This window comes from Glandiceps talaboti, chromosome 12 (genome assembly GCF_964340395.1).
Source record: "Glandiceps talaboti chromosome 12, keGlaTala1.1, whole genome shotgun sequence".
NCBI lineage: Eukaryota > Metazoa > Hemichordata > Enteropneusta > Spengelidae > Glandiceps > Glandiceps talaboti.
Genome location: NC_135560.1, coordinates 9,903,234 through 9,924,466, shown reverse-complemented (window position 1 = coordinate 9,924,466; position 21,233 = coordinate 9,903,234). Strand labels below are relative to the sequence as shown.

General features: G+C 34.7%; 1 protein-coding gene across 1 annotated transcript in view; it reads right to left on the bottom strand.

The window, feature by feature from the left end:
- Positions 1-3,884: 3,884 nt before the first annotated feature.
- The window catches only part of LOC144443280 (DNA mismatch repair protein Msh3-like), a 31,503-nt gene continuing 14,154 nt past the window's right edge, over positions 3,885-21,233 (bottom strand). The window contains exons 7-22 of the mRNA XM_078132719.1: positions 20,387-20,508; positions 19,617-19,728; positions 19,115-19,199; positions 18,440-18,549; positions 17,549-17,681; positions 16,656-16,843; positions 15,785-15,953; positions 15,248-15,312; positions 14,530-14,646; positions 13,294-13,401; positions 7,591-7,705; positions 6,933-7,090; positions 5,897-6,083; positions 4,908-5,022; positions 4,172-4,346; positions 3,885-3,993 (exon numbers count right to left, since the gene is read on the bottom strand). Coding sequence (XP_077988845.1) covers positions 3,900-3,993; positions 4,172-4,346; positions 4,908-5,022; positions 5,897-6,083; positions 6,933-7,090; positions 7,591-7,705; positions 13,294-13,401; positions 14,530-14,646; positions 15,248-15,312; positions 15,785-15,953; positions 16,656-16,843; positions 17,549-17,681; positions 18,440-18,549; positions 19,115-19,199; positions 19,617-19,728; positions 20,387-20,508 — 2,053 coding nt within the window. The 3' untranslated portion in view covers positions 3,885-3,899. The remainder of the gene's footprint in view (positions 3,994-4,171; positions 4,347-4,907; positions 5,023-5,896; positions 6,084-6,932; positions 7,091-7,590; positions 7,706-13,293; positions 13,402-14,529; positions 14,647-15,247; positions 15,313-15,784; positions 15,954-16,655; positions 16,844-17,548; positions 17,682-18,439; positions 18,550-19,114; positions 19,200-19,616; positions 19,729-20,386; positions 20,509-21,233) is intronic.

Sequence of the window (21,233 nt, the reverse complement as noted above, 5' to 3'; positions counted from 1 at the left end):
AAAAGACCGATGTGAGGGTATTTATTATTAAAGTGATGCGCACATTGACCAGAAACACTTTTTTTTTGCCGTATTATGTTATTTTTTTCAATACGTGACTATACAGGATCACATTTTTAAGGCTGTTTGGAATTGATATTTTGTGTAAGGGCGGCTCTTTTTATTTTTATGTTTCTCATTACACAGCCAACCATATATTTCTTAATCCAGCAAAATAACGACAAAAATCGACACTCTCTACTGCAGAATTAGAAAAAAATTCACATCACTGATGGTATGTATGTTGGCGCCCCCAAAAGTGTAAATCTGGATAGGTGAAATTTGGTAATTTAATAAAAACAATGGTTCATAGTTTCCTTCTGACTTATCATTCTAAGCCATTCAGACTGTTACAGTACGATTATGAATTGAAAGTGTCAACAAGGACACGTAAACTTTAATTTTTTTTAAATTTTTAATCGACCCATCTTTTTTAAGATGTTATGATGAGAAACTTAAAGTAAAAAGGACCACTTTAAAGTGCATTATAGTTTCATTGTGCCATACTGTAAACTGCAATTTATATTTTTTAGAACTCTTGAAGTCAAAAAATAATCTTCTTGTAAAACTTGATTTAGGTTATTTCGTTGAAAGTGTGAACAGTGTGGCACTTGAAGCAAAATAAACAGTTGTTTTTCTTGAGTACAACCAAGATGTCATTTTTTGATTTGACATATTCCACTCACCACAGGGTTTGAATATTTACTTGTGAAATGTCTTAGACAGATAGTATTACAACTAGTGATACTTGATTTTAGTAATAGTAATACAAGGTTAACATGAGCTCTACTGACAACTTTGTATTATGTTTATGTACTGCATGTGGATAAGTTTTTTTTAAAGATTAATTTCAGAAGCCTTGCATGAAATGTAAGCTGTCGTGTGCTATATGTAGCAAGGATATGAAATACTCTATTGTTGTCGTGGATTCCAGGCTATCGAAACCAAATATAACAACTTCTGTTTCAGTTTTGAGATTTGATCTTTTTACAAGTGTCGTGAAGTGTTAGTGTTTGTAAATTGATAACGTGGGTGATTGACAATAGCTACCAAGATATCATGTTTACATAAAAGCACACCCTCTCTGGTGAAAATGTAGAAATGACATACATGGTTTTGTGAAAAGCTTACGAACAAGTCACTCTTCTGAGAAGGGAAACATTACATAAGGCCAGAACAGTTACAATGAAATAAGAGCTGATTTGGCATTTGACTCGTAGTAGACACGTCACTAGAGGGCGCAATTTACAGACACTGATTCACAATTTGATGACATCAACCTTCTATTCATTGTATTTGAACCTATCATTTTGTGTGAAATAGTGAGAAAAAATGATAATTTAACACCGTAAAGCCTGACACCCTATATTTAGGGTCTAATTACAATAATATTGGAAAACTATATAAATAATCCAAATTATTTCTTTCTCACACGCTTTCACTATCATATCATCTGTTTGCACAGTTTGACATCAAAGAAAGAATTCCAATGATGTCAAGTTCTTTTCAGTGCAGTTTTCCTTTTAAAAACCCTGAGATTTTGAAAATATGATGTGCTTTAACGTAATTCATGGATAGGCTATTCGTGAACTTTCACCTCATACTGGTTACCTTGGCAACTAGAAATAAACTAACTTGAATGAATTATGTATGAACAAAAGTATATTGCACATATCATTAGAACAAAACATGTCCTATGACCAAAATACATTGTGTTTGATTATCACATCTTGAAAGGCAATGATGAACTACAACAGAAATCATTATTGCATTCAGTTTCAATGACCAAACAAAGTAATAAACCACAGTGGGTGGGCACAACCAGATCTAAAATTTAAACTTGAGCTGGGTTGTTTGAATTTTGCACTCGCTGTTTAGTCTAGATATCTGGTTGTACTTACCCATCGCAGTTTTATTATTTACAGTAATTGGACATTGGTTACTGGCTGTTACATGTTACTTGGCTGAACGTGGCTCATATCAAACATGTTTGGTCATTGAAAGTGAACGCAATTTTGATTTCTGTTGTATGTAACAAGTCTATTTAAAGCTGATACCTGTAGTATGAAAAAACAGCTGATAATGGGTTGTACATTTTATTGTTCTCTATTTTGTAGCATTAAAGGCTATTTATTCACAAAAATGTGTTTTATTTTTTCTACTTACTGTATGCTATAACACGTACAAAATGGAACCCATGTGTTTTAAGGTTAGAGGTGTTTTTTTGTGGGTTGTATGTTTGCAGAAATGTAGGTAGGAAATAGAGGCATTTTCATATCAAATGGATCGTAGGAAATCAACAGAGTGAATATTCAAGTAACAGGAGTTTGATAATCATTTTATGTAGACAACAGACAGGAAGAAATTAAAAAGTTCCTTACATTTGAGATCACATGACTAACATCCACTGATAGCAATCTAATATCATTTGTTCAAGGTTTGTACCAATGTCTCATTCATCGGAGTGTGTACAAAGTTCCTGTTTTAGCATCATCAAAATCTTGAATGAAGACAGGAGAGTATGGATCTATGAACATTAACATACATGTAACATAAATGTCAGGAAATCCCCTACACGAGATATTGGGACCATAATATTTGACATGTTTCACACCTCAACAGGCTTTATCATGGTGTTATCATTAAAATTATATGCATTCCAGTAGTGTCCAAACAAAGCTTCTCTTGTACCAGAAGTTCAACAGCAATAACATGTACCAAGGTTTATGAATAATTAATGAGTGACCTTTGACCACTGAACAAAAGCTTGCGGCTGATTGGTTGATGCCTGGTCATTTTTTCACTGTTGTACAATACTCTAAAACAACAAAATTATGAATTTCTTTGTGACATGATTTCTATTTGAACACAAAGTAACAATTATTACTAAATACTGATAATCTTTCCTTAGTACTTCCTAGACTTTATTTGTATCTTTAATATAACATGACATTCTTTCTCTCACACCCTAAACTTCTCTGAGTTTCACCACAAACTTGTCAAAACGCTGATATTAATTATTTTGTATACACAATTTTTACAACAGCAGAATAGGTCTGGTTAACAAAAATTTCTCTTTGAAAATGATTTTGCACCCAGTCCCTGGTTTGGTATTTTGCATATCAGTTGACTTTGCACCCTGGTTTGGTATTTGTCAATTCCGTATAACTGAAACTCTAGTACTATATATACCCATAATAGTTTGGTGTGTGGTAATGTTATTTGAACAAGTGCAACACCACTCGAGGAAATAACGGTATTTTCATAAACTTTGGAATCTGGTATTGTTCTCACAGTGGAACACCATTGCATCATGGGTCTATGTGCCTCTAATGAATAATGTCTGCTAAGACCCATAATGCAATGGTGTTCCACTGAGAGAACAATAGAGGTGAAAAAGACTTTCAATTTGGTGTTTCTTAGCAACTGAGTGAGTGGTGTTCTCCTTTAAACATTACAGTCAGAGTTTTGATGTTCCGGTGTTCTGTCTGAGTACTTGATGATGACTACACATTATAAATACAGAATGAAGCCATGGTACATGTTGGCAACCTTTACTAAACTTCATAGATATGACTGGCGGCTCTTGTCTCATGGTGGACGTTCCTTCACTCTCCACACATTTTGTCCACTTTCATAATGACAACTTCTGTTTCACTGTTATCAGCAACATCAAGATGCATAAATCTACAAGAAATTCACCGACAAATTTGACAACTATGTCCTCATACATCCTGACAGTTTCCTCTCTGATTACATGAGCTGTTTACATTTCATCCACGTTCCTACTAATGACTTGTTTTTGTTGTTATTGCCAATCCTTACAATGGTGGAATTGAGAGTACGCACACCCTCTTGATTCATGTTTCATTGGTGTCGTCTGTATCTTGGAGGACGGTTTTTATTGTTTCCTCTGTGGATGTCCAAAGCCTAACGAATTCATCTAAACCACCTCTGTGAAATAAAAGTATTAAGACATATGGTTTTTACCTGATTTCTTTTGGATTGAAAATGAGCCCTCTAAACCCAATAAGTGACTGATTACAAATATCCGTACACAAGCAAATACAAAGATAAAGATAAATTAAAAAATTTACAGCCAATAGAATGTCTACATACAGACTTCTCCTACCTCTTAGATATGACTGCATCTTCTAATTCCTTGGATTTCTTAGCAGCAACTTGTAAAATTTCCTTTGGAATATCAGCCAGTCTGGCAACATTCAATCCGTAACTTCTAGCTGCAGCCCCAGGTACCAACTGATACAGGAATGTGATAACGTCTACATCATTGCCCTGGTTGTCATCTGTAATGGATGGTTATGATGTCACATACCCTTGATATTGATAATTTTATGTGAATATAGTCTAACAGTGGGGTGATAATGACATCAAGTATGTATGAAATCAAGGTGTCTGGAAGCTAACATATATGACATCACAATGCATGGGTGCATTAGTTGTAGACACCACAGTCTCTGCAAAGTACATGCAGTAAAATCAGCAACTCTATAATTATTTCATAATTAAACATTGTGAACCTCTTTGAAAACAAGTCTAGTGCAATCACTGCAATCAGCATTGCAACATAGCGCCCCCAACGTTCAACATTACAAAAACTTTTGTTTACATGACTTCCACATGTCACAGATGGTTCAAATCAGTATTATCTTATGTATCTTAAAATTTAAAGTGCTTCATTTCATGATTAATTTTGGAAGTGTCATTAAATGTATGTCTTAACATACTGTCTATGGTCATTCATAAATATCTCCCCCCCCCCCCCATGTCTTTCTTGCACAGTACAAAACAAAACAAGAAATTGTAGCTTTTAACAACAGACATAACAAGTACAAGTTACACATTACCTTTATCGTCATGTACTAGGAATGACATATGGTGGTTGCTGATATTGTCTGGGAAAGCTTGTTCTAATTCCGCCAATGAGGGATAATGTGTGACAAACAATGTCAGACATCTAACCTAGGGGTCAAACATTGAAAAAAAGGTCACTTTGTAGCTATAGCAATGAATATATCTTGTATTGCACAGAAGATAGAGAATATTTCAGCCCTTTTTTTAAGGGGAGGAGGTGGGGGGGATGGGGGTGTGTCTTTGGTTTTAAAATGAGTACTTTAATTAATTTACAATTTTTTAAATTATTTTTTATTTCACATTGTAACTTTATTCGTTCAAACTGTGGATTTTTAATTGTAAGCTTGACATTGATTTTCCACAAAAATAAATTTTATCAATCAACAATGCAATGAAATATCAGAGATTTCCAATATTTCGATGACTGGTGGCCATCTTTGTCTGGGAATTAGGTCATGACCTAAAACAAGGTCTCAACCTCAAGACTAAGATAATGTAAGTATTAGAACAGGTTCCCCTAGGTCTCCTCCCGTAGCAATGGTAGGTAGCTCTGGTAGAGTGGATCTTTCATTTCTGTTCAGCAATCTTCCTCTCAGTTTGATAAGTATTAACTTGAATACTTTATGTCTGATATTGATTATTTTGTAAACAGTGTATCATACATTTTACACAAACAAATACATCATTTAGTTGCTACCATGTATCCATTGGTATTCAGATATTGCCAATAAATGAAAATTGTTTTCCAAAGGACACACAGCTTTCAGTACAAGCTTGTGACGTGTTGAAATATATCCCTGCTGATGCATTATTTTAATGTATGCAAATTGAAATGTATATCAAAAGATAATATGTACAATGTCCATAGTGTATATAGTTCCAATATAAACACCGTAATTATTAAGTGCGCCCTCACACAATAAAAACAAAAGAATAGTATGAACAGCGCACTCATTAAATAAAAACAAAAGAATTTCCTGACCTCTTTAACAATGTGATGCAGGGTGGCATAGGCAATAGCCATACCATCATGAGTACTTGTACCACGTCCTAGTTCATCTAGAATCACTAGTGATTTGTCTGTAGCTTGACTTAGAATCTCTGATGCTTCCTGCAGTTCCACCATAAATGTACTATTCCCCTGGCAAATGTTGTCTGAGGCCCCCATTCTGAATAATAAGCATACACCAAATAACATCAGTTAGCACGATGAACTATTTCCAGGCAGAAACATCAATGTCTTCAGATTTCAATCAGATGCAAGACTCTTTATATATCTGCTGTATTATTCTATCAACTGTTTACATATAAATATCAAACAAACCCTGCAGACTGAATTTTGTGTAACCATGGATATACATCTACTGTGATATTCTAACATGGGAAACATAGACTTAAGTACAGGTGCCCTTACTGCAGTGAGATAGATGTGATTTACATATCATATCTCCATACGCACAAACTCTCATCATCAACCAGTAACTTATTTCAATATTTTGCATTCCTAGTAATTCATGTTTTTTATATTACATATTGATTACTTACAAATCTCTGAATAAACTATCGCAACATACATATCTGACCTAAATCACGTGAAGCCAACTCCCAGGACACTTTGATCAATTACCAAATGTTTATTGCACGAACCCAAGTACAAACTGTTGTCATATGGCGGGAGTGCATTCTCAAGAGCTGCACCCCATCTATGGAATGCACTGTCATTGGAAATACGACAAAAGCCAACAGCTAACACCTTCAAAAAGGACCTAAAGACATGTCTATTCTTCAGAACATTTTAACTGTACAGCGCCTCTGAACTCTACATCGTAGTGGAAACTGATGTTTATAAATTACTGATTGATTGACTGATGTTATGTTTTTCATGCAACATGAACAAAACTCTTGACTGAATTATTTCACAACCTATAGGATTCAACCTCTGCCAACAAAACAAACCAAAGCATCATTAGTTTAAAGTTATCAAGTTCAAACTAATTTAGTGAACTTGTCATACCAACCTTGTGTAGATGGCATCAAATACACCAATATCTGCTGACGTTGCAGGGACATAGCTGCCTATGTGTGCCATTAGTACAATAACGGCTACTTGTTTAATATAAGAACTTTTACCTCCCATGTTGGGTCCCGTAATTATCATACACTGCTTGCCTTGTACCTGGTGATAATCAGTCAATGTTGTGATTAGTGAGGGTAAAATGTATAATGTATAAATTATATCATATCATCGAGAGTTACTATGACGTGTATATGGGGGGGGGGGGGGGGTACTCGGCTGGGTAGTAGGTATAGGTGTACCCTGGTATTTTCAAATTACAACCACAAACGCTACAAGTATTCAAAAACGGTTGCACGCAGAAGAAAATGATGGATGATGTCTGCTCTCTTTGAATAAGAACTGACAAACAACCCAGTGCTGTCTGGTCACTTTTGTGTAAGGTTCTTTGTTACATTTCAGCAAAAAGCTGAGGGTCATATGTTTACATTATGCTTGAAAATAAGACTCAAGGCTTTGGCAAATGTGAAATTCTGCAACCTGGAATGTACATTTACGGAAAATCTTTGAAAATATTCATCCTTTCGTTATCCAGCATATCATCGACTTATGGACAAGATCTAACCCAGCCAAAGAAAACTATCACTTGATTTAATACTTACATCCATTTGTGTACTGTTTGGAACATACTGCTCTTGTTCCCCTAGCAACGCATCAACAACAGGATGTCGGCCATCTTGTATGTGAATCAATCCATGTCTATCTAGCAATGATGGCCTGATGATAAAAAAAGTGAAACACAAAATGTTAATTTGCTCAGTTTCACATATTTCCTTTAGAGTTATAGCACCTCTCCAGGTGAAATGTTCAGCTCTTTTTTTTGCTCTTTCCAAAACTGTTTTCTAATTTTTTTATCCAACATGTACTGCTTGAATTATTTGTAAGGAAAGGGTAGAACATTACACACACAGTGACTAGTTTGAAAACATCAGCTGACAAATCAGATTGGCATCTACATGTATCAACATTGATCACACTGTTTGTATTTATACACTAATATCAGAAGTTTTTGGTCTTTGGTCTGTCTTTGTACACTCATCTTGACTTTGAGTTCAAGTGACATCATGTTCAAGGTATAAACTCTCTACACAAGGACCATTATTTGTACAATCACAAGGACAATGAAAGTGCAGTGAAAACAAATTCTGCTATGGTGAGAGTCAACACAAAACCCAATATCTACATTTGGTAATTAATTTTTTTTTTTTGCAACAATTTTCACAGAACATTGCTCACATTTATCAAGATTGGCCATTGGGAAGGTTACTATACAAGCAGACCTCTCTCCAGAATGCCATCAATATTTGCCATGAAATGTTAGGAAAAGCTCATTTTCAAAGTAAGCTACAGTAGTGAATAATTCTGGCACACACTTCCAGTCAAAAATCAGCTGTCACCAGGTATCCATAGTGACACAATTCCAGTCAAAAGTCTGTGGTCACCAGGTACCCCTAGTGACACACTTTCAATCAAAAATCAGCTGTCACCAGATATCCATAGTGACACAATTCCAGTCAAAAATCTGTGATCTCCAGGTATCCCTAGGAACACACTCCCACTTAAAAATCAGCTGTCGCCAGGTATCCCAAGTAACAAAACTATACCAATCTGTTTAATTTTTCCAATACTGGAAAAATATTATGTTTATCATTAAACTGAACACATGCTGTCCACTAATAGCTATTTTCTGTCTCAGTGTAGGTTCACATTTGTCAGAAACTTATAAAAACTGTGATTGGTTTATACACTACATGAACATTTCTTGTGAATGACAAAATTAGCATCATGCATAAATTATGCTAATCATAATATTTAATAGTGTACTATGAAATAAGAACTCATTTAGCAATGACAAGTATTATCAGTACTAGTAATTATATTTTATATATCTGCTTTACCTAACAATAAATTTGTCTGCAAACTTACATCAAAGGACAGGCAGAACCTAAAGCTTGGCAAAGTTCAAGAACTAACATACCTAAAACTCGACTTGAATTTTGTATGTTCTTTTTCGGATTTTAACAGTAAAATAAATCTATGATTTGCCATATTTTCATAAAAAACATGACACATCCGTTATATTGTATAATTGAGAGACACTGAATTGTAATCTAGCCATACAGTGTGTCAGCTGGTAAAAAGAAGGCCATGTCAAATATTTCTATTGTTATCCATCATTTGACATTTGAAAATATACTAATAAAGTAATACTAATTTACTAAATTTGATAGAAAGGTAGGTTGGGTCAGTGAAGCCCGTGTAAAGGTTCCTCCAGGAAGGTAACTACAATTTCTTATTAAGTGGCCTTTTTTTATTTTAATGTTTCTCATGACCTGAGTGACCCTATACTAGTATTTCTTTGATTCAACAAAATTATGTTTTTTTAAAAATAGCCCCCTCTATGGCCAAATCAGAACAAGACTATAATTCTAGCTGGTATTTAAAGATGGTGACACTGAAAGTTTGTGTCTGGGCTAAATATCCATTTTATGAACTATATGAGTCACAGTTTCCTTTTGACTTTTTTAATTGTCATTTCAAAGGGATCCAGACTATTAATAGCAACATCACCAACACACTTTTTAAATTTTTTTTTTAATCAATTGACTGGCCCATTATTTTAAGATATTATTAGAAAGGGCAGCCTTAACAATAGAAACTACAGACAGTATTTTTTCTATTGTCTTCTAGCCAGAATGAACCTTTATTAAAGTTTCATGGTATACTGATAAATTATGCGGCATAGATGACATACAACATAAAGTTTAACTGGTATAGCCACAGCTGTGATTTGAAAGCCATACTACAGTAGGAGCTAGAACTGTCATATTACTTTTGCCATTTTTATTCACAGACCGTCTCTCTGTAACTATCAACACCAATGAGTGGTAGATATTTTATCTTATTTTTAGAAAATTGGTTGAAAATTCAGTGAAATGGAAGCAGGAATATTAAAGATCCAAACCAGGTTGTATGGTGAGTAAACAATAAACAATAAATGTATATACATTACATCACTGTGTACACGAAATGGTGTTTACTGTTATGTCTGTTATTTTTACTTAATGGTTTTTGAGTCCTGGTTATAGACCGGACAACATCATGTATAAATAGTCAGTAATCTATTACATACAAGTCAAAAGGCATAAACTGGTAAAAAAATCCGAGAGAACGCAGTTAAATAATATTTTACTATACGTGGCAAAATACACTGCATACTAAAGTAACTGTTATGATATTGGAATGATTTATGTTTAATGATGCATGGCAACGATAATGTATGATGTCATAAATTCGCCTCTAACTGTGTCCGTAGCTTTGGTCCGCTGGATTTTTTAGTCCACAAAACTGCAAATTGAAGAATGTATAATATTAGTTGTAATCTTAAGAGTGCCAGTACTTAATTCTATGTTTCTTATTGTAACATCTCATTGGTCGGGCAGTTTAAACTAAAAAATTTAAAAGGATTAAAAATAGTAAGTTTATGTGTACATATTGGCGATACAATCAATTCATACTCATACTGTAACAGTCTGAATGGTTCAGAAATGATAAGTCAGAAGGAAACTGCTAACCATTTGTTTTTAAATGTGGACTTTAAAAAAAATTTCACCTGATTGAAGAAATAGAGGTCAAGAAAATCATACAATTAAGTAAGGTCACCGTAATCCAATGTGACTCTGTAAAACTACTAAAAGATGTTTTCTTGAAACTAAAATTGCACAATTCACATCATATCTTTTGTACACATAGGTGCAGTGTCAAGGTCAAAGATAAACAAAACACTGAACTTTCGTCAGAAAAGGTATACATTTGGACTATTGTCACTTCTCCTACTGACTGGCTGTCTGCCGTTGCTCATGGCAACACGATTCCATTTGGTAGAAAAGAGTGCAGTGAGAGACATCAGAGAACACAAAACAGGAGAGAAGGGAAATGGAATGCAAACAAGTAAACCGAAAGAAGAATCACTTTCAGAAAGGCTTGCATCACTTCTTACTAGGATCAAGGCAGAAAGGGAGGTTATTCACCAACAATGTAAGCAGCTGGGTATCCATGGAAACGACACACTAAAAGATGTAGTTGTACATCAGGGAAATGTACAAAGACTGGAACAAGCCTTATTAGAAATTGTACAAACAAAAAGACCACTTAAGGTTGGCGTTGTTGGTGGATCCATTTCTGCTGGTGGAGGTTTATCGTGCAAAGAGTGTGTGTTTTCTTATATACTTGGGGAGTCTTTGAAGAGAATTCTAGGGAGTCCTGTTGATATTCACAATTCTGCAGTTGGGGCAACAGATAGTAGGTATTATGCTTACTGCCTGGAAACACATCTAGATGCCAAAGATATGGATGTAATACTATGGGAATTGGCAGCTAACGACTTCAACAAAGAACTTGGACCATCAGCGCAGGAAGAACTAACGAGGGCTATACTAGAATTACCAAATCAACCCCAGCTTATTTATGTTAATTTTATTTTCGGGAAACAAATGAGACAAAAGTCATGTATCACGAGTGAGGACACGGGAGGGCGGGTACTAGCGCCGTATTATGATGTTCCATCACTTAGTATGAAACCAGCGTTGTGTGATAGAGTTCAGAAAGGTTTGACTGATGAGTTGCTTGCATATGATGAAAATCATCCGAGTGGAGTTGTTCATTCCATGATGGAAATCTTTCTAAGAAATTTCATCCTTGATCATCTTGAAAGTGTTATAGAGCGGTTTAAGTCAGAAATCTTATCTCATGATGTAACAGTTGAGCAGAAGAAATTTCAAACTATGAATGCACAAACCGACCGACAAAATGACATCCCGAAGCCGTTTTACAATGATACTTTCATAACACATGCCCAATGTTGGTCGGCGTTGCTACCCCAGTACGGAACTGGTACGTACTTAGTACCGACAACGTCCAAAGGTTGGCAAGCCGTTGCCCTGACTGGTGCTGTCAACATGAATCGTACCGATATCAAGAAATGTTGGATCACTTCAAAAGAAGGCATGGTCATAGTATTTCCGATGGATATCAAACCGTACAAAAACTTGACATGTACGGTTGCGGTCTCGACGCTGACCTGTGATGTTTGTGGAGCTGTCAGGGTTTACATTGACAATGAAATCGACAAGGCTGCCGTCGTTGACAGTAAATTTGGAGTGAAAGTGACACACTCTCATATCGTAGCTACTAATGTGGCACCGGGCAAACATAACATTACCGTGCAAACTATAAACAGTCGATTCTTTCAACTAGCTGCCATAATGACTGCGTACAACACTAGTAGCATCCCACATGCAATACAGAACGTACAAATGCAAAATACACAACCACTTCAAAATGCTTTACAAAATAGGCCAGTAAACAACGAAACTTTCAAACTTATTAGGGATGAAATAAATATTACTACTGTGAACTGATAATACACAGTTTGACAACAAATGGTTGACAACCCACATCAGAGGATCTAAACATAGAGATCAGCTGTCACTATGGACTTTCTCATTCTGATGTCAATTATTGACCAAACAGATTGAAGATTTAATGCTTCTCTTCACTAACTTGAACTGTCCCTTTGTTCCAACCTTTGCAATGCACCCTGGGTAATACTAGTTACACATTATATGTAAGTTGCAGCTGTTACAACAGAAACATAAAGTTTACTGTAAATTTACAAAATGTACTACATAAATGCAATAATTTGGTATAATTTGTGTGTGGAGTCTGTTTGGATGTGATGCAGCTTCTGTTGACCTTTTGACGCTTGACCCTTGACCATCGCTATGACAATGAAATGACCATAATTATACAGCGACAAAAAATCAGTCTTGTTACAATTAGGCATCCTCAAGGTAGCATAGTGGGTGTTTGTATTTTATACTTGCAACAGTTAGGCAGAAACTAACAAGAAATTATTTGAACTCGCACACATAAATATCCTACATGTCTTGTTGAGACTGATTTTGGACTGGACTTAATTAATGACTTCCAGAATACAAGATATATTTTACATGTACTTGTTATTATCACTGGTTTTGCTGTGTCCAAAATATGGTTCAAAATGTTCCAAATTCCATTACTTTTCCAAATTCTTCATAAATTACGCTTGAGGAGGTGTAATTATGTTATTCTCAAATATTTTTCTCCATTCAGCTGGAAAATAATCATGACCTAAGGGTTTGTCACTAATTCGTAGTGACAAGGCCCATATTGGTCATTCGTATTTTCCCTGGCTGAATGCAGAAAAATATTAGGGAATGATATCTAGATGTAGTTCCCAATAATCTGATTGTCTCAGTTCTTACCTACAGTAGCCATCTTGTTTTGCAACTGCTGATAGTGAGTACAGACAATCCAAACTAGCTAAATGTTGCACTGCTTTCTTGTATGTATGGTAATTCTCACCAAATGATCTGTAATGAAAATAAATTGCATATTAACTTTCATTATACATGCACAACCCAAGTTGATGAAAAAATATGGAATTTATACCCAGGTTATTCTGCGTCACGACAATTCATGTCTACATCACTGGTTTTGCTGTGTTCGAAATATGAGTCATAATGTTCAAAATTGGCATTACTTTCCCCAATTTTTCTTTGATATTACGGGCACTGGTATAATTATGTCATTCTCCAATATTTTTCTTCATTCAGTCGGAAAATACTCGTGACCTAAGGGTTGTCATTACTGACAAAGCCCCCTTAGGTCACGAGTATTTTCCTTGGCTGAATGAAGAATAATTTTGGGGAATAACATCTAAACATCACTACAAAAATGTCACTTCTGTCAACTACTGTAGATGAAATATGGGTACATTATTTACACTGAGTAGTGTTGTATAAATATAGCTATGTGAATTAGTCTATGAATAAAGGCCATGGTGAGGTCCGACTACGGTTCAGTTGACGATGTGTCAAATTGTACTAAGGATGCATTTACATGACAAAATTTTCAAATAAAAATGCTAAAAAACATATAATTTTCGTTTTGATGCGTTTTCATGTTTTTACACGACAGGCAGATAAGCATTTTTGACTGTTTACACAGAAACACAGGTGATGGCACAGCTTGAAAATGATGTTGTTGCACATGTGCAAACATAATGAGAAGGTTTAAGCATTTGCATTAATATGTCATTCCTCAGGTCAAATTTGTGCATTTTATACTTAATGCATTTTCAGTCATTTACACTGCGATCTTCTCAAATCTTTTGTCTATTTACATTTACAAAACCATCCATTTTCAGCAAATGTTTTCAAATCATTGCGTTTTCATGTGCATTTTTGTCGATGGTAGGCTCCAAATGTAACAAAATAGCTGCGTTTTCATTTGAAAACAGTACTGTGTAAACAGGGCCTAAAATCAAAGGTCTGACATAATCAATATTCTAAATCCAGTGTCGTCACTGATCTCCACTTTTATTGCACTCTCAAGAAAGGCACAGCCAGAACCATCATTTGAATAAACACTGGATTTGGCATATCGGCTGCATTAGACATTTAATTTTAGTACAATATGGATTATTAATTACTACTTACTCTAAGAAGTCCATCCATGCATCCTGACAGTCAATTTGTAGCTGTTCTCTAAGCTGACACAGATTTTTAAAAGACTCTACGATGTATGGGCTGTGGAACCTTGACACTGCCTTGGTGCTGAAAGATATTAATAGTTTGTATCAACTGAACAGAATCAGAATAGTCTGGTTTGACCTAATAACTTGTAAAACAAAATGTCAAACTCTTCCAACATAAAGTCAAATAAAATTCCATCAGTTTTCTAGGAGTATTCAAATCAACTTTGGTCATTTTCCAGAAGTGTTGACCAGTGAAATGAAATACATTTCATTTGTAAACACACCTGCTTTTTAATACATATTTCATCATTTTACAACAGTAATGTTGATCGTTCAGTTGCTCTATTTTCCAAGCATCAATTGCATTTTTCCAGGAGTTTTCAGTTGTAGGAACCTTGTAGAATAGTTGATTTGGTTTGGTCTTATGAGGGAAACATATAACATTTACTATTTCAGAGTCAATGAAAATTGAAATCACGCCATTCAGTATGCATCTGTCCCCCCCCCCCCCCCATAGTAGTTCCACCCTCTCTACATTAAAACAATGAGAATCAACTAAAATAAAAGATAGGTGAGGGATGACAGGTAAACTATGTAACATATGACAAAAAACTGCCCAAATTTACGATTTGGAAAGCCCCTTTCGAAAATAGTGTTTATATTAAAATGATATAACTTACTAACTGATCTTTGTCCAATTGTCAGGTACTAATTTCAGATGTGCATTTTTCACTTCAATCAAAAACTGGCAAGAAAGAATAAATATACGACATGCTGATTATAAATTGTCAGGGTTAAATTACTAGAGTATTAAACAAGTTTTGTGGGTACTAAAAATGGGGTTCCTATGACAACAGTGACATGCATATATCTTGCTTATACCATACACAAGCCAAGTTGAACAAGCTTGAACAAAAATATATAGGATTTATACCCCAGTTGTTCTATGTCACGAAAACGTCCATTCGTTATGCAGCAATTGACATATAAGTCTAAACATTACACCTCCGAAATTTTCATAAATTATGCTTAAGCTGGTATAACTATTTCCCAATAATTTTCTTCTTTCAGTTGGAAAACAAACACTTGTGACCTTAAGGGGGCTTTGTCACTACTTGTCATTAACTTGAAGTAACAAGGCCCCTTAGGTCACTTGCATTTTACTTGGCTCACTGAAGAAAAATCTGATTGGCTAATCATATCTAAATGTAACATGCCTCTTGTCCGTTGACAGTTGTGTAATCAAATGATGGATTCCTGATTGTCAGTCGGATTTCTCGTCTGTGTTTCTCGAGATCATCCAATACATCTTGGATGGCCTTCTTCCTCTTCTTAATTCTAGGGTAATCTTCCTCATCTGCGAACAACTTAGTTTTATCACCGTCTCTGTGAATATCAAGTAGATTTTTTATAAACTCTTAATTTTGAGTGAATGGGTTAGCAGCTTCAATTGCTGTTTTGTAACATTATCCCTGATGGTTACAGCTACTAGAAATGAAACTTTATGAGGCCTGAAATATCACGGCTTAAAAAGGAACAAAATGTACACTTTTTGAAGATGATAAACTTATGGTTAATTCATGGCATCGTGTTCCATTGTAATGGCTCATTCTATTTTTCAAATTGGCTAGGGATCAAAAATTTACATTACTGAAATTTTCTATATCGATAGCAAAACTTAGTAAATGTGTAATTCTGTCTTAAACTCTCCCTCATATATCAAACTGATACAACCAGTAACACACAAATAAAGCAATTCCACGATGCCATATAAATCCATAAGTATGGGTTTTACATATGGCAGTCAAATTGTTTTACTTGGGTGTTATGGGTTGTATATTGTACAGTAGGATCTACTTTGGTGTTATGGGTTGTATATGGCATACAGTGAAATTGCTTTACTTTGGGTTTTATGGGTTGTATATGGCACACAATGGAATCACTCTACATGGGTATTACAGGTTGTGTGTGGCAAATAGTGGAATCCACTCTACTTGGGTGTTACGGGTTGTATGGGCAAAGTGTGGGATTACTCTACTTGGGTGTTACAGGTTGCATAATCAGAAATTGACACTTGATTCTCTATACCTTGCTGCTTGTTCATTGATAGCATTTGTGAAGCTCTGGATGTTATCTAGAAATACAGGTATTTCAGTCAGTAATGTCTTTAACAGTGATGACTTGATATCTTGCTGTACCAAACCTTGGATACCATGTAATTCCTTCACTAGCTTAGACAACGTTTTACTTACAGAAACAAATTCTGCAGTTGAGCTCTGAAATACACAACAAAATATTTTGTTATCGGTACCCTTTACTTTTTTCTATCTTTTGTTGATACTGTTACCCTATACTACAACTCCACTATGTGATCGGCAGATAGATGCCAGCAGTAGACATTTTTAAAGTTTTGAATTTCACTTAAATTTCATTATTTTCATGCAATTCTCAAAAGTACACATTAAAGGGGAACACCACCCCAGGAAATAGACATTTTCATAAACCATGGGTTTTAGAGTCGTTTCATGATTTTACATCACCTACGATTACTTGCGATTTCCGAGAAAAATCAAGTTGATCTTGTGCCTTTATAGAGTATCTTTGCTGTGGGCCATTGCATGATGGGAGTCAGCAGAAATAATGTATTCATGGTTGAACAATGAATATTCATGAGATGTTTTACACTGAAGGAAATACTGTAAACATGGAAATTTTTGTAAAAGTTTTATTTTTGTTTATTCCACTAGAAAACAAAAATGCAAAATAAGTAGTGACTATAACACCTTGTACATGAACACATTGTACCAGTCTGGTAATTCATAAAAATTAATCTTTGAGAACTAGCTGAAGACTAATAATCATAACATTTTCTAGTAGCGAAGACATCTAGGTTTACAGTACACACTAAAAAGTTTAGTGTCAGCTGGACTAAACCAGTCAGAGTTGGATAATCAGAACTACACTATTTTTACAAACTCTACCTTCTTATGGTATATACTGCATAGACCTTTCTCAATGTCAGGTATTTTAACCAATAACTCCTTGACTTTGGTTATAACTTGACTGCCAGACTGCAGGATATCATGGATGGCTCCTAGACGTTCCTCTATTTCACTGTTATCAAAATAGAAATAATATAAACCCCTGATTAACACATGCAATGTCTAATTATTGGTATAGGAACAATTTTCAGGGAATATAATGTAATTGTCTGACTGAAAAAATGATACTCCAGTTACAAACTAGTACAGTTTTAAAATGTTGACAGATTTAAAACCAAGCTTTTGCTCAAGATTTAATCTTGTCACTACACTACCTACAGATAATATTGACCGCTAATTAACAGATACAATGTCTTTTTTATATGTAATTGACCAATTTTTAATGAATATATCTTTGGTTATTTGATGAAAAAAATGTCCCAGTTTCAGCTAGTGCAGGTTTAAGTAGTTTGCATCTTTAGGTAAAAAAAAAGTAATTGTGTGTTTCCGATAACATGGCCTCAGATAGTACTGTAGGTCTGGATTTTATTTTATGTTTATTTTATTTTTTAATTGTTTTTACTTTTGAGAAATATTGCTTCGACTTAAAACCAATCAAAATGTCGGTCGAGAATACCCTTTCTGTGCTAGTTCAATGAAATACGTACAGACATTGCTGGGGAAAGAAAACTGATGTGCATGAAGGTCAAGAAGACAAAGAATTTCTTGTCTTAGTTTTAAATGTTTAAAAACTATTTAGGGTCACCGGTTTAAGCTACGGTCGGTCGGTTATTGGAAACACACAATTTTTTTATTTTGTCTTATTTTAAGTTATAAGAATACAGCATAAGAATGGTATAAAACAGTCTGTACTATTTTGCAAATATTTACCTGATATTAAGTAATGGCTGTGCAATCCATTTTCTCAGTAGTCTTTGACCAAATCTTGTCACCGTATGATCTAAGATCCGACATAATGTACCTTTACTTCCACCATCAGTCTAAATTGGACTCAGAAAAGAGAATGTTTACTGGGGTTTTTTTTCATATGAATGTACATCCTTTGAAAGAGCTAGCAGAGATTATATTTCTAAAATAATGTTTCCTGTCTTTTCTGTCAGATCTTAGGGTGCCCTTATTTACATGATCTGTCTGTCATACAATACTAGGTGTGGCTATGTATAAACTTTATATAGTCTCAGTTTAATTAGTCTTCTTGCTATGTGTTGTTTTTGTGCAGGGTACACAGCTCTGCAGAATTCTCAGTACCTGTAATAGTATTTTACCTCACACTAGAGGGTCATAATAAAACAAGAAGGTTGGCTTATTCTTACTATTTTTATGACACACCTTTGTGGTAAAATTCTACTGTGGATACCAAGAATTATACCAAAAGGTGTTCATTTAGTTATAATGGACTATAAGACAAAAACGAAAGATTGTTTAGGTTGGCCACTGAGGGCACTGTTCTGCAGTGCCATTGTAAGCGAGGGTCTGTCTCGAACACTTTATAAAACTAAATAAAAAAAGATTATGGTATATGTTTGAGATAAATAGATTTCTCACCTCATTTTTAAAGACTTCAAGATTCTTTAGTGTACATGCATTTAATTTCATGTGTCTGGCTTGAGTGGAGAAGCATTTTACATTGCTGTAGAAGGAAGGACACACAATTCTAAGTTTCCTCATAAAACATTATTGTCATGAACCTTAATGAAAGGTCAGGTTTGTACATGTTGTTACTTGGTATCATAAAATTAAATTCAAGCTCCCCAAAATGTTAATATCCATTCATATCGATTATATCATAATGAGTACTGGTCTGGTATTCAAACTTGTTCTACATGCATTGGCTTTGTTTATCATGCTGTATACTATAATGGTACTGGCCAACAAACATAAGTTGTAACATTATTGGCATATCATTTATTTCAATAATGATTTTCTATGAAGGCCCAATTTAGATTTATAACTATAACACTGCCCAAAAAAAACACACACAAAAATGAAAACATATAATTCACAGTTACCATGGTGAGAGAAAGTAACTACAAAACAACCCCCCTACCTTGTAAGTTTCAGAACTTTTTCAAGATTAAATTCTTGTAAATATTTCATGAGAGCTGATAGACATGAAATAACAGGTCTTGGTAGGTTTACCATCTCTTGTAATTTACTAGCTGAAATAAACAGAGATTAAGATGAGATTAAGATGAGATTAATGATGGCCTTCACAGACAATTACATTAATTAATAATTAGATAATATGATAGAACGCCATGATGTGTGATTGTAAGTGTGGCGTACTTGGAGTATTTGTACAAGTGCTTGCAGATTTCTCTGTGGCAGTACTTTCACCAGCTACACTCTAGAAAGTGCAGTAGAAAACACTGCAACCACAAGTGCAAAATACTCCTGAGTATCCACACTGGAGCTCACATGGCATGTGGTTCTGTTATTAATACGTATGTTTGTCCTAAATTACAGATTTCCGTAAAAATGACAATATGCAATCATGTGCTTTTGTGTAGAACAAACTATTGCATATTCATTTGCATATCATTTGCATGCAGGTATGCAATAATGTTTTTGGTATTGCACTGCAGTGAAAATACCACTAGTATGGGATACACTGGTGCAATTAATCTCTGGTACATATGTAACAATACTGGTTAACAATTTCATCTCCCAGGATGAAAAAATCTAACTTTTGAAAATTTGTAGACTATTGGAGTGCCACTAGTGAGTATATTTCAAAGTCGATGCTGTATGTAGTGTAGCTTGTTGGACCACCACAAATGACATTGATAGTATAGTGTTGATATCTGTTGTTTTTACCTTTAGGATTATTTGTAGTTTGAGATGTATGGTAGAAATCTGACACAGCCTGGAAGGCAGAGTTGTACTCAAAAATATCGTCTTCTATCCTTTCCACTCTGATTCGGTCTTCTTTCCTGAAACTAAAATTTGGAAGATTTAGTGTCTGTTTCCAATTATGACATAACCCAGCCCAGGGAAGCCAGCCCAGGGAAGTGTAATTTCACTTGTTTAGATCAGACCCTCTCCAAATCATACTATAATGAATGAACACACAGCAAAGTAAATTTACACAACACACGTTTAATTCTACCTGTTACTAATCTAAGAAATCCATACATTAAATGCTCAAAGTTGACAAAGGAAGTTATACAAGATTTTGTAATATACCCAAGAATATAATCCATACTCTAGATCTTCCCTAAATAGCAACCACTTATGTATGTTATGAAGATTCAAATTGAAATCACTAAAATCTTCATTTAATTGTTTTTATGGCATATCATGTTTTAATGGACATCTTCCCCATGTATTTTGTAGCACAAACCGATAACAAGACTGTCACATGATTTGTGCACATGATTGACAGAAGGTTGAATGCTTAAAGTTTATAAGTTTTCTACTCAAGTGAAAATAATTACATAAAACCTTGATTAAACTGTTCTAGTATAATGTAAATGTCAATGCATGCCTTCTATGACATTACAATTTGTGTTCTGACATCGTTAGAATTGGTGATTGAATAGCTCCTTTACACTTTTTTTGATACATATAATAAATTATGTCATCAGATCGTTTATAAGTTATAGTCTAATACCAGGTTTGAGTTCAGTCAATTGCAAGTGGTGGTTCAGTATACATCTGTAAG